Source organism: Aquarana catesbeiana, linkage group LG08 (assembly GCF_042186555.1).
Source record: "Aquarana catesbeiana isolate 2022-GZ linkage group LG08, ASM4218655v1, whole genome shotgun sequence".
NCBI lineage: Eukaryota > Metazoa > Chordata > Amphibia > Anura > Ranidae > Aquarana > Aquarana catesbeiana.
This window is the reverse complement of record NC_133331.1, coordinates 199,666,845-199,682,936: the sequence shown is the minus strand read 5'-3', so window position 1 is coordinate 199,682,936 and position 16,092 is coordinate 199,666,845. Positions and strand designations below refer to the sequence as shown.

The 16,092-nt window shown below is 43.4% G+C and overlaps 1 protein-coding gene across 24 annotated transcripts in view; it reads left to right on the top strand.

Moving 5' to 3' along the window:
- KCNMA1 (potassium calcium-activated channel subfamily M alpha 1) overlaps nt 1-16,092 on the top strand; it is a 1,086,632-nt gene that overhangs the window by 525,421 nt on the left and 545,119 nt on the right. For all 24 annotated transcript variants that reach the window (XM_073596784.1, XM_073596787.1, XM_073596785.1 and 21 more), the window contains exon 6: nt 5,255-5,330. In XM_073596784.1, coding sequence (XP_073452885.1) covers nt 5,255-5,330 — 76 coding nt within the window. The remainder of the gene's footprint in view (nt 1-5,254; nt 5,331-16,092) is intronic.

Here is a 16,092-nt window from a genome sequence, read left to right as displayed (position 1 = left end):
AGGACGACAATAAGCCGTACACTCCATAGAGTTGGGCTTTATTGCAGAGTGGCCAGAAGAAAGCTATTACTTTAAGCAAAAAACAAAATGGCACGTTTTGAGTTTGCGAAAAGGAATGTGGGAGACTACCAAAATGTATGGAGGAAGGTGTTCTGGTATGATGAGCCTAAAATTGAACTTTTTGGCCATCAAAGAAAACGCTATGTCTGGCGCAAACCCAACACATCACATCACCCAAAGAACACATCCCCACAGTGAAAAATGGTGGTGTCAGCATCATTCTGTGGGGATGCTTTTTCAGTAGAGGAAAGGGTTAATTAACGAGGAGTTAACTAACAGGGAAGGTGGGACTTTATGTGAAGCAAGTGGTAGCCAAAAAAGTAATTGGGTGAACACTGCTTTTTCAGTAGTCGGGGTTGGGAAACTGGTCAGGGTTGAGGGAAAGATGGATGGTGCTAAATACAGGGATATTCTTGAGCAAAACCTGTATCACTCGGTGTGTGATTTGAGGCTAGGACAGAGGTTCACCTTCCAGCAGGACAATGACCCCAAACACACTGCTAAAGCAACACTTTGGTTTAAGGGCAAACATGTAAATGTTTTGGAATGGCCTAGTCAAAGCCCAGACCTCAATCCAATAGATCTGTGGTCAGACTTAGATTGCTGTTCACAAGTGCAAACCATCTAACTTGAAGGAGCTGGAGCAGTTTTGCAAGGAGGAATGGGCAAAAATCCCAGTGGTAAGATGTGGCAAGCTCATAGAGACTTATCCAAAGTGACTTGGAGCTGTGATAGCCGCAAAAGGTGGCTCTACAAAGTATTGACTTTAGGGGGGTGAATAGTTATGCACATTGACTTTTTCTGTTATTTTGTCCTATTTGTTGTTTGCTTCACAATAAGAAAAAAAAAAATCTTCAAAGTTGTGGGCATGTTCTGTAAATTAAATTATGCAAATCCTCAAACAATCCATGTTAATGCTAGGACCCCCTCCCACCGTTTTGTAAAAGCAAACCAGTGGCTATTTACCTGCTAGAATTGCTTTTAAAAACAAGTGCTCCTCCAGCTCTAAGAAACAATACCGGGAGGGTGCCTGCAGCAGATTCCAGTATAACCACTCGAAGTACTGGTACATCGCCCGGCGTTGCATGGTTAAGGGGCCGTTGGGAAAGCCAACAATCACTTTAGTAGCTAACACTACTACAGTGATAGCTGAAATATTCCAGGTCCTGTGTCAAACAGCTTTCCCTGATGTGAACAAGCCCTTAATGATAGGTACAACAGAAAGAAAAGACTCTCTATGGTAAGAAAGATCTGTCGCATTTTCTTTTTAACGTTCAGTATATTCATACTTGAAGGCAGACAAAGGAGGTAGCCTGGTGGTTCAAAACAGATCAGACTATCTCAGGGAGGCCCCCAGCTATTGGCTGATTATAACACCTACCTAAAACTTCCTTCTGATCCACTCCCTGGGTATCAGTTGGAACTCATTCAGTTGGTTGAAGCTGCTTGGAAGGAGGGGATACTTAACAAGAAAGAAAAGTGCTTTTTGTTACCGACAATTTCCAACACCCCCTATTTTTATCACCTTTCGAAGGTGCATAAAGCCCTAATCGATCCTCCGGACAGACCAATTGTGGCTTGCACCAACAGCTTCACTAGTGGTCCATCGATCTACATAGATTTTCTGCTCCAACCTATAGTCTGTCAACTGTCATCTTACATTAGGGATTCGAGCCATGTCATTGAAATTCTAAAAGAATATTCTTGGCAGGAGGGCTATCTGTGGGTGTCTTTAGACGTCGCTTCATTATATATACGTCCATACCCCATTAGGTTGGCCTTGCCTCTGTCCAATACTTTCTCACGAAGAATGGAGAGATGAACTCCCTACAATCCAAGTTTGTTCTTAATAGTATAGACTTTTTGCCTTCAGCACAATTATTTCACTTTTTTGGATCAGTTCTACCTCCAGTGCAAAGGGACAGCTATGGGAGCCTATTTTGCTCCAGCATACGCCAACCTGACCATGGGTTATTGGGAGGAGTGGCATGTCTGGGCCAACAATCCCTACTGCGAGCACATTGTCTTTTACGGACTGCTAAATCGAGAATGTTTTGCTCATTTGGAGTGGTGGCCAGGACCTGTTTTCTTCTTTTGTTAACCACTGTAACATCAACGCGCTGGGACTTTCTTTCACAAGTGTTGAACCCCACAGAGTTGGTGTTTTTGGATCTGGTTCTGTCCCATGACCAGGGTAACATTACCACTTGTAATCACACTAAACCTACCAGTGGAAACTCCTATCTGCATTATGATAGCTGTCATCACCCGACTTGGAAAAACAACATCCCTAACTGGCAGTTTCATAGACTAAGGAGAAATTGTACGAAGGTTGAAGATTACAATCTATAAGGTGAATATATGCAGAAAGAGTTTATAGAAAAGGGTTACCCCAATGATCTAGTCTGAGATGCTTTCCTTTCCCATATTCACAAGTCATCAAGGAATAAAAGTAAAGACAATCACCCTAAGGATATGGGTAACACTGTTAGATTTGTTTCTACATTTAATACTAAATACCGGACCATTTCCAAAATCATTCATAAACACTTTAATATCTTAAAACTGGATCAACGTTTAACTCCTTGTTTACCTCCTAAACCACAGATCACATTTAGGAAATGCACACACCATAAAAAATATTATTGTCCCCAGTAAGTTGGGAAAACTGTAGAATAAACCCTTTTCTGACATTGGGACCCTTTTTGATAAAAGAATAGGAATTTTTCAATGTCCCAAAAGAGGTTGTCTTACATGTCAGTTTATTACTCATGGATGCTCCAAGATCGTTACAAATAAAGATATATCTTTTTCTCTATTAAGCAGTTCATCACCTGTTCCACAGTTGTTTACGTTCTATGGTGCCCATGTAACCTACTATATGTTGGCTGTACCATACGTACCCTTTATACAAGAGTAGGCAAGCATCGTAGATTTATTAAAAAGGGCTTCGACAAGCATAGCGTCCCACGTCATTTTCTCCAAGCACACAATGAAGATTGTTGTCACTTGGAAGTCTTTGTAATTGAGAGTATCCCCAAGGGTACCCTAACCGAGAACGAAAGGTTTTCTTTACTTTGTAATGAGGAATTGGAAATTCACAGCCTCATATGATGTCCTCCATGCCCATTTTACTAATTATTTTATTAATTAATTCATTAAATTATTATATTTTAAACCAACCCAGTCAATACTGGACGTGTTTTACATATGGGCATAATGACGTGTAAATAGTTGCTTTCAATTGTACAATGTCTTATCCTGTTTTCAATGGTACACCCTCCAGTATGTAGTCTCTTATTATAGATTTTACAGTTTTGTTTTATTTCCAACATGTACACACATATCTTCTGTTAATATCATTTTTTTGCCATTTTCCTCTGTATCTGGTGTATTAATCAGTTTGTTACATATCAATTTTTATAACCTGTTTTTATAACGGGCTGTATGTGAATGCTATGCAATGATTTGCTACCTCTGTTAACATATGCTAAGGGCCTGTGAGGATGAGGGGTTAACATCACTTGGTAGGTTTTTTTCCTTTTCCCCTCCCACTCCTTAGCCTAGCAGCCATAAATGTCCCTGCCATTGTTGCCTCTGTAGCTTTGACAAATCGCTGGCACGCAAAACATGTCAGCTACGGCAACCACAGCAACCCTTCAGTTTGCGGTCCACCTCCATTGATTAGGTGCCTGTTCCCGGATGAGCGCTGACGTCACACGCATGTCCTTGCGCACGCCCAGTTCCTTCTGAAGCTCCCGCCTCCCTCAGCTCAGTCACAGTGATGGACGTCCACACGCTGTCTCAGTCAGCGGCTGTGTCTGGGGATAACAGAGATGAGCTCCGACCACCGTTGTGGTGGGTAGGAGTTTGTCTCCCCTTCTCCATCAGCTTATCCAGTGATTCTGTGACAGCAGGCAGAGTTCCCCACACGCCACCTCAGCCAGCAGCCGCGCTTGAGACATACAGAGGTGAGCACAGACCACCGTTGTTGCTGGCAGGAGTTACCGCCGCTTCTCCATCTGGACACCCAGTGATCCTACGACAGCAGGCGGAGTTCCCTGTCACCCCCTTCTCATAGATTTGAGCAAGAGCATTCCTCACACACCTCTGGATGACTTTCTTCCATCAATGAATGGTGAATCGTCCTGGAGTAGTTAACCCCTCTCTCATATATATGGTGGTACCGTATATACATTTTTCTTTGATATTTTACTTTTTTCAGTGCATAGTTACAAACTTTTTTCACTACGGTCTACTACTTATAGCCCTATGGGCATGGTTGGGCTTCAACTCAAGTGCAATAAAGTGTTTTTTAATTGAATCCAAGGTGTATACTATTTTACATATGAATACATATATGTATATACATTTTTGACTTTCTTCCCATAGAGCGCCACCTAAGTTTTTGTATAGTTGAAGCTGAACGCCGTGATAAGCAAATATTTTCTAAATATAAGAGGCATGTGTATTCTTAATTGAAATTACTTGTGCTTCCAGATCCGTGTTAATATATTGTGAAACTTTGCATTTGTGCTGGATCTTCCTGTAATAAAGGCCATCCACTGCTTCTCTCTGCTTCTGCAGGGTGACTTGTCTTTTATCCACCCTTCTGTAGTTTTCTGTAGGCAACCTGCAGTTGGTGGACCTGTTGAGTCCCTCCCACAGCTCTGCCCTCCACACAGGCTATGTATAGCACAGTGATGATGTTACCACTACTTTAGCAAGGTAAAACCTGGGCTTGCAAAAGCATTTGTTGCACATAAGAGGATTTATATCCTTTTGTGGCTATGGAGGAATATATTTAAATTAAAGTGTTTGTGCCCGGAGTTTAGCTTTAAATATGCTGCACACAGTTTCAGGCTGATGTATAACATTTAGAGCAATGGAACAGTTGCCTATGTTAACTAGTCAGACCCATGTTTAATCTAGCAGCAAATGAAAGAAGAAATGTACTATTACAAAAAAAAACTGGTTGCCGAGTTTCTGTGTACAGTATCCATCCGATAGTGATATTTTGTAATGCTAACTTTGCTTAATTTATTTTAAATTATTTTTAATAGATGTAGATGCATAATGCATCTTCACAAATCCCTTTTCTAAATGTAGTAAATCTTTCAATATATATTATAAACGGTAATTGTGTTATCCAAACAAATATGCATAACTTATTTTTCAATTTTTTTTTTTACAGGCTTGAGGTTTCTACGAGCTTTGCGGCTTATTCAGTTTTCAGAAATTCTGCAATTTTTAAACATTTTAAAAACAAGGTAAGAAGATAATATTTACGACCAATTTAATATACAAAAATGTAGGTGCATCACATTATTCACAGATAGGACCTCCAGCGGTGAGGGAAAGAAAGCAGCGCCTTCTAAGCGTAGTGTATTAAAAATTTAATGGATTCAATGTAAAAAAAATATAGTGAATACACTCACAAACAGATGAGAGAGACAGGCATGTATAATGGGTGTCATCCGCACTTATCCAGAGGATGCAGGGCTGGGACCGGTGTGTGCCGAGAAGCTGTCCTCGGTAGCGAACGCAGTGGTGGAGTCCAATGCCTTCGGTATCCAGGGAAAGGGATCTGTGAACACCGGAACGTCCTGCTGCGATGTCGTCACTTCCAGATTAAAGTTCAGCGGGAGGGTGCGCATGTTCGAAGCATGCATGCTTCTTCCCCAGGCTCTGATGGGACCATCTTAGAAGTGGTATATATTATGCTCCCAGTCACATGATAAGCCAGAGATAAACCACACTGAGCACTAATGGAGATCAGGCTTGTTCAATGAACACAATCGAAACTAATATAGACAACTATCATCTAAGCTAAAGTGAACTGGTGATGAAATGAGACTATGATGGAAAATTGTTAAATGACAGGTGGTGAAAAAAACAAAAATATGCTAAATGAAGTGTAAAGTATAAAAGGTAAAAATGGAAAAAACGGAACACTTAGAATGATAAAATAAGAGAAACAAAGCTATAGTAATTCCATTGATGCATCGATCGATGACAGGAAATGTGTATGGGAAAAGGGAAAATGTATTTCTAATATGACTGTAAGAAAGTGGCCAATCATTGGAGATGGATAATGTACAGAGAAGGGGAAAAGAAAATACAAAAATAAATATAAAAATAAAGAGGACGGCTTCTTGGTACACACCGGTCCCAACCCTGCATCCTCTGGATAAGTGCGGATGACACCCATTATACACGCCTGTCTCTCTCATCTGTTTGTGAGTGTATTTGCTATATATTTTTTACATTGAATCCATTAAATTTTTAATATACTACGCTTAGAAGGCGCCGCTTTCTTTCCCTCACTTTGTTTGTCACCTTCTATCTGCAAGCAGGCAGCCTTCCTTCCTACTAGTTTTTATTGCTTTTATGGACAAATGAACTTTATTTAAATAATTTATCTGCTGGTTTATCAGCTGCATCCTCACCCAGAGTGCACCCAATCCACCCCACTTTGTTTGCAGGACCTCCAGCAGGAATCCCATCCAAGTTAAAGGATAAGTTCACCTTTGGAACATGTTAAATGTTCCACCCATTTTTAGGGTGGAACATGTAACATTTTCCAGCATCTGCTCCCCACATGCCCAAGATCTTCTCCCTGCACATGTTGTTACAATTTGAAAATAGTGTGGCTGTGAGGGGCTCTGCCCACATGGCCGCGTCATTCATTCACAGTTTCCTGTGAATGGAAGGACTACAAGTTCCGTCATCCATTGCGGCTGACGGCTTGTAGTGCTCAATAAATTATGGTGGCGTTGGTGAGCACTCTGGTAGTTTGATTCTTCCTGCTCTCTGCCTGCCCATAGGATGTATTGGGATGAGCACTGCAGAGCGGGATGGTTGCCAAACTGAAGTCTCTTTGCCAACATGGAGGTCTATTGCCAAATGACCCAGAGTGTGCTACATATGGATAAGAAGCCATATTGAGGCTTCGGATAGCTTCACTCTCTAATCTACAGACATGGTAGTCTGCAATTTTCTGCATATGACTCCCCGTGATCACCATGCAAATCAAATAAGCAAGCTTTCCTCTCTGGAAAATACTGTACGACACTGGTGTTCTTGGTGGACATTTGTCGACACCACCGCTGGCAGTGCTTCATTAATTTTTCCAAGTTGCATAGTAGAACATTTTACATGCAAGACAAATTTATGACTGCATATACTCTTACCAATACCCCTGACGAAGGTGCTTGAACCAGAAACGCATCGGGTACCGGAGACTACTTTGTACTGGAGAGTGATTTTTCATGTCATGCAAGCTATATAATCTGTCATGTTCTTTGTCTTTTTTCTTTTTTTCTTTTTTTTTTCTTTTCAAATATGTATTTTTCTGATATGTCTTTTTAAATGATCATTTCATGTTTGAATGATCGAACGATTTTATGTATACACGATAAATATATTCTTTAATCTACTTATGTGTGGTCGTTGCCTACAAAGTCCCAACAAAGGGGGATTTTCTTTTCTTGCTATACAATAGGGATGTGACAACAACACACTTGTCTGACATGGTGAAATCCCCTTTTTGCTACGATGTACTGGCAGACAGCTATCCTGAGAGTCTGCAGGAGCCTGAGATTGCACCCGCGATCTGCTGATCGTGGGTGCAATGCTCAGCAGGCTCCTTAGAAAAAAAATGAATGCACATTTTTTTTACCTGCCAAAAAAGGTGTTTTTATTACTTTTCTTCAAAAGGTGAACTTAGCCTTTAAACCAAATTTGCATTTTCATTTCCTTTTGCGTCTGCCCACTGAGCATAGTGTTTTCAACAGCCACCTCCTTGGCAGCCAGCCTTTTATATGACAGGCTGTGTCCTACTTACCCCAGTATGTAGTAGTACTCTCTGGTGTAAATTTGTCAGATAGTGCTTCCATGTGTCAAGGTACTCACCAGGGCCGAGATGCTGAGAGCGGCTCCCCTTGCAGCTGAGTGCGCTATACCCCTGGAGGTGGCACAGGGGGTATCAGGCACAGAGAGGCACGGGTCACCAGGCACTAGTAGGGGCTTGCGTGTAGAACTTCCGTCTGGTAGTAAGTCTGTGCAGGGTACACCCGGACGGTGATCGGCAGAGGAAGCAGACTGGGGCTCCGACACCTTGGTCCTGAAGTAGACAACTGGAACAAAGTATGTAGAGAAGCCAGGGGGTCAAACACAGCAAGCCGGTAGGAAGGAAATCCGTTTAAACAAGCCAAGGTCATACACAGGAATCAATCAAATGGGAGAGTCCAAGACAGGCCGGAGTCAAACACTGGAGCAGGCAGTAGCAAAATCTTTAAAGAGAAGCCGGGGGTCAAACACTGGAGCAGACTGAAGAGGAATCCGTTAAGCAAGCCGAGGTCAAGGTGCAGGAGAAGTTCAAGGGTGGTCAAGGCAATCCGGGTCACAATAGGCAGGAGTCAATAGCAGAACAAGGCACAGGAACACAGGAGCTGAAATGACAAACCAGCAATAAGCCAGAGAGCTGGGCTGCCTTTTATAGGGCTAATAGGGGAACCCACGTGTGCGGCTAAGATGCGTACGTACGTACGCCGTTTCGTCGTGTCGCGGCCCGCTGACTCGCACGTCTATGTGTGCCATTACGCCGTGACGCGGTCCGCTGAATCGCGTACCCGCATACGCCGATTCGCCATTCTGCCACGCAGGCGTACAGGGAAATGCCGGTATTGGCAAACAAAGTTTCTGTTATTTCTCTGACACCATGTATACAGCAGTGCTTCCTAATGCAGGGATATGCAGCAGTACTTTTTAATGTCTGTCTGGAAACTGTGCATGTTTATAACCATGTGTGCAGCAGTGCTACCTAATGTCAGTGTGGGCGGCAATGCCCCATAGTTTCAATGTGTGAAGCATTGTTCCCTAGTTTCATCTTTTGCAGCAGTGGTCTCTAAGATATTGTATAAAAGAGATACCTCCTGTGTCAGAGTCCTGCAAGGCCTCTGCCATGTGTAATAAATGCCATTTCCAGAATGCAACATGACTGCTCTTCATTATTTTATCCGTTTTGCTGCAGGGACCCTACACACACAGACACGCACACAGTGTAATATATAACTATTGACAATCCTGTTATGTCTGGTAATTGCCAACAGCACCCCTGCTGAAGCTATTTTCTCAATGAATCATGTATGGTAGAGAGAGGGGCAAGGTGCCAAGGTCAGGCTCAGAGACCAGTAGCTATAGCAGTAGAGCAGTTAACAAGACTAGCAAGATAAGTATATGAACAGATCACCCTGGCAGATGAAGCGGACTCACCTGAGACACAGGGCCTAAGCATTAACCCAAACTTTACCAGAGCTCCTGATGTTGGAGATGGGTTTTGCCAGGTCTCGGTCCTCAGGATTGCCTCACCAGAAGAGTGAGCAAGCCGGGGTCCACAGGCAGATGGAACAGGTAGGGATCAAGCAGAGATGTAGTCAGTAAACAAGCCAAAGGTTGGTAACAAGTAGTTGCAGGTTGGGATCAAGTGAAAGCATAGTGGAGTAACAGACAAAAGGTTAGTAACCAGGGCTTTATTTATCAGAGAAAGGGTCTGGGAATTCAGCTTCCTGGGGGAAGGAAATGGGTGCGAGGTCCTGCCACATCAAATGGTGGGGGTAGCCAAATAGTGTGGGTGTGGCACTAATAAAGGGGCTTTGTTACATACCAGGATTTCAGGAGTGCTCTATGTACAAAGTGCTGAGTTCAGGAGTGTGCTATTTAAAAAGTACAGGGTTGAGGGGTGCGTTGTGTACAAGGTGCAAGGTTCAGGAGTGTGCTGTGTACATAATGCAGGGTTCAGGAATGCACTGAGTTAGCTGTGTACGGAGTGCAAGGTTTAGCACGAAGTACAGGGTTGAGGAATGTGATACATACAGAGTGCAGTGTACTGGAACATTCTAGTACAAAGCTCAGCCCCCCACCTTCTTCCAGTACAGAGCTTTCCTCCCCCAATCCTTTCCCACCACGAGAGAGTAGCAGAGAGAGGGGCTGCTGTAAGAAGAGCAGCTAGCACTTACAGCATGTGAGTGCCGGCTGCCAGCGTTGGCTTCAGGAGGAGCTTCCACCGTGAGATTAGAGTGGCTATGTAGATGTCCTGCCACTCCCTGCTCTGCCATCATATAGAGATGTGCTTCTGCATTTACAAATGACATTAGTAAGCAGAAAGCAAGTGACCTTCACCGGGGGTGGTGGAATGGAGTTTCGCCATGTTCCAGCTGGAAAAAAAATCCCCTGTCTTTAACAAATGGTTGCAGATTGGCATCAAGCAGAAGCGTAGTCAAGGAACAAGCCAAAGGTAAGTAACTAATGGTTGTGAAGATATGGAGCGAAAGGAGCAAAGACACTGGCTGGAGAAGAGCACAATAATCTGGCCAACAGTGCAGAGACATGGCTTACAGTAAATTGGGAAGTTCATGGGAGGAGTAAAGCTTTACCAGCTACAAGACCCAAAGCAAGGTTGTCTAAAGCAGTGGTTCTCAACCTCAGTCTTCAAGTACCTCCAACAGGCCATGTTTTGGGAATTTCTCTTAGATAAAATAGCTGTCCAAAATACTACCCTGTTTCCCCGAAAATAAGACCTAGCATGATTGTCAGTGATGGCTGCAATATAAGCCCTATCCCCCAAATAAGCCCTACCCTGTTTCCCCAAAACTAAGCCCTACCCTGAAAAGAAGACCTACAAGGACTTTAACCACTTAACAACCGGCCCATAGCCGAATGATGGCTGCAGGGCAGTTGCTTAACTCTGGGAGGACGTACTATGACATCCTCCCGGAATTCCCCTCTCGCGCGCCCCCTGGGGCGCGCACCCGAGCACATCCGTGACCGCCGGGTCCGGAGGACCCGGCGCATCACGGATCCCGGTAAATGGCCGCTGATTGCGGCCATTTACCATGTGATCGGGCCATCTGATGATGCCGGTTCCTCTCCTCCCCTCCTGTGTACCGATCGGTACACTGTGGAGGAGAGGGAGATGGATGGATGGCTGCAGCGCTGTGGGCTGGATGTGTAGTGCCCACAGCGCTGCACAGAGACATCCAGCCATCCATCCATCCATGCTCAGCCATCCCTTCTGCTGTGCAATACTCTGCAAAGCCCACATTACTCTGCAATACCCCCATAATACTCTGCAAAGCCCACATTACTCTGCAATACCCCCATAATACTCTGCAAAGCCCACATTACTCTGCAATACCCCCATAATACTCTGCAAAGCCCACATTACTCTGCAATACCCCCACAATACTCTGCAATACCCCACAATACTCTGCAATACCCCCACAATACTCTGCAAAGCCCCCACAATACTCTGCAAAGCCCTGCCATACTCCCCCATACCCCGCCATACTCCGCAATACCCCGCCATACTCCGCCATACCCCGCAATACCCCGCAATACCCCGCCATACCCCGCAATACCCCGCCATACCCCGCAATACCCCGCCATACTCCGCAATACCCCGCCATACCCAGCCATACCCTGCCATGCTGAGCCATGCTCGGCTGTACTCGGCCTCTGTATGTGGCCAGGCTGTGGAAGTCTCACACATGTGGTATCGCCGTACTCAGGAGGAGTAGGAGAATCTATTTTGGGGTGTCATTTTTGCTATGTACATGCTATGTGTTAGAAATATTGTATAAGTGGACAACTTTGTGTTAAAAAAAAAAAATGTGTTTTAACCACTTCCCGCCCGCCGGCCGTCATACAACGTCCTTGACTTTGTGCGGGGATATCTGAATGATGCTGCAACTACAGGCATCATTCAGATATCAGCTTTTTCAGCCGGCGATTCCCTACACCATAAGAACGATCATAGCGGCTGTTCCACTGCTTGATCGTTCTTACGGGAGGCGAGAAGGGATGTCCCCCCCTCCCGCGCTTCTACCGACTCACAGCTACGATCGAAGCCAGGATGGTTTTTTTTTTTTTTTTTTAATTTCAGGCTTCCCAGCCTAGAGGTGAGATGTGGGGTCTTATTGACCCCATATCTCACTGTAAAGAGGACCTGTCATGCCATATTCCTATTACAAGGATGTTTACATTCCTTGTAATAGGAATAAAAGTGGTCAAAATTTTTTTTTTTTTTGGAAAAAAGCATCAAACTAAAATAAAGTAAAATGAACAAAAAAAAAAAAAAAAATTTTAAAGCGCCCCTATCCCTGTGTGCTCGCATGCAGAAGCGAACGCATACGTAAGTCCCGCCCACATATGAAAGCGGTGTTCAAACCACACATGTGAGGTATCGCTGCGATCGGTAGAGCGAGAGCAATAATTTTGGCCCTAGACCTCCTCTGTAACTCAAAACATGTAACCAGTAAAAAATTTTAAAGCGTCGCCTGTGGGGATTTTTGAGTAGCAAAGTTTGGCGCCATTCCACAAGCGCATGCAATTTTGAAGGGTGACATGTTGGGTATCTATTTACTCGGCGTAACTTCATCTTTCACATTATGCAAAAACATTGGGCTAACTTTACTGTTTTGGTTTTTGTAAAGCACAAAACAGTTTTTTTTCCAAAAAAAAAGCGTTAAAAAAATTGCTGCGCAAATACCACGCGAGATAAAAAGTTGCAATGACCGCCATTGTATTCTCTAGGGTCTTTGCTAAAAAAACATATATAATGTTTTGGGGTTCTATGTAATTTTCTAGCTAATAAATGATTATTTTTACATGTAGGAGAGAAATGTCAGAATTGGCCTGGGTGCTCCAGAACGCCTGAAGGTGCTCCCCTGCATGTTGGGCCTCTGTATGTGGCCACGCTGTGTAAAAGTCTCACACATGTGGTATCGCCGTACTCAGGAGTAATAGCAGAATGTGTTTTGGGGTGTAATTTGTGGTATGCATATGCGGTCTGTGAGAAATACCCTGCTAATATGACAATTTTGTGGAAAAAAAAAAAAAAGTAAAAAAAAAAAACCTTGATTTTGCAAAGAATTGTGGGAAAAATGACAACTTCAAAAAACTCACCATGCATCTTTCTAAATACCTTGCAATGTCTTCTTTCCAAAAAGGGGTCATTTGGGGGGTATTTGTACTTTTCTGGCATGTTAGGGTCTCAAGAAATGAAATAGGCCGTCAGTACTTCAGGTGTGATCAATTTTCAGATATTTGCACCATAGCTTTTGGACTCTATAACTTTCAAAAAGACCAAATAATATCCACCGATTTGGGTTATTTTTACCAAAGATATGTAGCAGTATAAATTTTGGCCAAAATATATGAAGAAAAATTACTAATTTGCAAAATATTATAACAGAAATGAAGAAAAATGTATTTTTTTACAGATTTTTCGGTCTTTTTTCTTTTACGGCGCAAAAAATAAAGAACCCAGCGGTGATTAAATACCACCAAAAGAAAGCTCTATTTGTGTGAAAAAAAGGACAAAAAATTCATATAGATACAGTGTTGCATGACTGAGCAATTGTCATTCAAAATGTGAGAGCACCAAAAGCTGAAAATTGGTCTGGTTAGGAAGGGGGTTTAAGTGCCCAGTTGTCAAGTGGTTAACTAGGGCTTATTTGGGGGGGTAGGGCTTATATTGCAGCCATCACCGACTATCACGCTAGGTCTTATTTTCGGGGAAACAGGGTAAGCCATTGACTCTGATTTAAAGCACCTGTGCAAGATAAAGGAAAACCTGCAAACATGGCTTGTTTGGGGGTACTTGAGGACAAGGTTGAGAACCACTGGTCTAAAGTATCATGCAGGGAGCTGTCCAGCATCTCAGGTGGTAAAGCGAGAAACACAACCAGACACCATAGAGGTTCCAGATTTAGATCCGGATCCTGACACATGGTGAGCTTTCGTGTGATTACTGCTCCTGCCGTCGGAATACAAAAAGACCTAACCCCTTAACCCCTGCAATAACCCTTGGTTGAAGGAAAGAAAAGAAAATTGCTTAATTTATGGCCAACCTTAGACTCTGCTTTTTAAGGCTTAATTCACACAGGTGAGAAAAAAAAATGAATATACAAGTGTTTTTTATTTATGGCTCTGAGCACCACTGTATTGTTTTCAATAGAGCCATTAACACAACTGCCTAAACATGCACTGCATTCAGATCCATTAGAATCCAAAAATCTGTGTTGAAGAACCTGCGCTTTAAGGCCCCTTTCACATGTGCGGATCCATATTCAGCCATCCGCTTGCTCAGCAGGGATTGCTCCTTTGATCCCCGCTGAGCCAGCGAATGACAAGTCCGTCTCTGTACACTGTGCAGGGACAGACCTGTCAGATCTCCTCTCTCCTCTATGGGAGGATCGGATGATTACAGACCACCTGTCCGTTTTCATCCGATCCGCCAGACGGTTGGAAAATAGGATTTCCATCCCTCTGGATTTATCGGGGCGGATCGGATGTCAACGGACATGTCACCGCTGACATCCATTGAAGGGTTGATTTTATGAAGTATTTGAGGTGTTTGATATAACTGAGCCAGGATTGTATATACATTTTCTTGATACATGTTTGCCAAGGATGGCTTATGTGCAAAGAAGATAATTCAATCTTTTTGGGCCTAGAAAAATGTGGTATATAGTTCTTGTTCTCATTCAGCTGTGAAGTTGGGATCTTTGTTCTAATCGCCCAAGGTCAGCATCATATACAATAGGGACAGAGCAAGTCTAAATGGCATAGCATTCAAGCAAAGTGTTTCAAAAGTCATGAGTGCTCGAAAACTGTGGGAAGAATCTGGCAAAGATCTAAGAAAGGATTCTAACTCCATGCACCTCACAAAGGTGCAGTTCAGACCCATGCAAAGAACTAATGAGTTTGTTTTGGGAAGTGAAGTGGCATAAACTGAATTGTCCTTTCGCTATGAGATTGCAAAATTGAAAGTGCGTTACACTGTGTGGAAGCCGTAGCAAACCTAAGATTGGCGACAATGTTCCGGGGTGTGGAAAAACAGAGGTTGATTTACTAAAACTGGAGAGTGCAAAATCTGGTGCAGCTGTGCATGGTAGCCAATCTGCTTCTAACTTCAGCTTGTTCAGTTAAGGTTTGACAAAAAAAAAATAGAAGCTGATTGGTTTCTATGCAGAGCTGTACCTTATTTTGTAATCTCCAGCTTTAGTAAATCAGCCTCATTGTTTGAAAAAAAAAATGAATTTGGAAATGCCTATAGTGAGGCCTATTAGAGAATGGGAACATACAAATGGAGGTGGGATTTCCACCCATGGTAAGCCTTTGAGTGAATGTGGAAAACAAGGACTGTAATGAATCTAGCCATTGTTTTCTGTCTTTTTGGGACCACCAGTCCAACACTATAGTCACATGGGCTGCCGTGTGATATTTGACATGGTCTGGGAAACCTTGTTTCTTTGAAGCATATCTGTTCATTTCAATAGAACAGTTGGGGAAGTGATGAAGAAGATCAAGTCATCAGCATAAGCTAAAAACCTTTTTCTGCATCAGTGGAGAGGAGAATCGTGGGATGTTTTTCACTTGGGCCAGATGAATGGCGTTGAGTACATATGTGTTATCTCTGGCTTCTGCACATGTATATTTGTTGAAGTTCATACAGGAAGTCCACGTTTTGTTTTAATTAACAATTTCCAGCATGATGGACAATATTTGAAAATATTTATTTGTTTGTATTTCACAGTATTTTAGATTGTGTGTGTGTGTGTGTGTATGTATGTGTGTGTGTGTGTGTGTATATACATACAGTACCTGATTGTGCTGGTTCTCGGCAACAGGGTGCTGTGCATGTCGCGCTGGCTCACTCATCGGGAAAGGAAAACTTTTTTTTTCGCTACAGGCAGTGCTGACAGCTGTCTGGTATGAATCCTGAGGGGGAACGCCGCGCCAAATTTTAAATGAAAAAACAGTGTGGGTTCCCCCCCAGGGGCATACCAGGCCCTTAGGTCAGGTATGGATTGTAAGGGGAGCCCCCTACGCCGAAAAATCGGCGTGGGGGTCCCCCCAAAATCCATACCAGACCCTTTTCCGAGCACGCAGCCTGGCCGGTCAGGAAAGGGGGTGGGGACGAGCGAGCGCCCCCCCCCCCCCTCCAGAACCGTACCAGGCCGCATG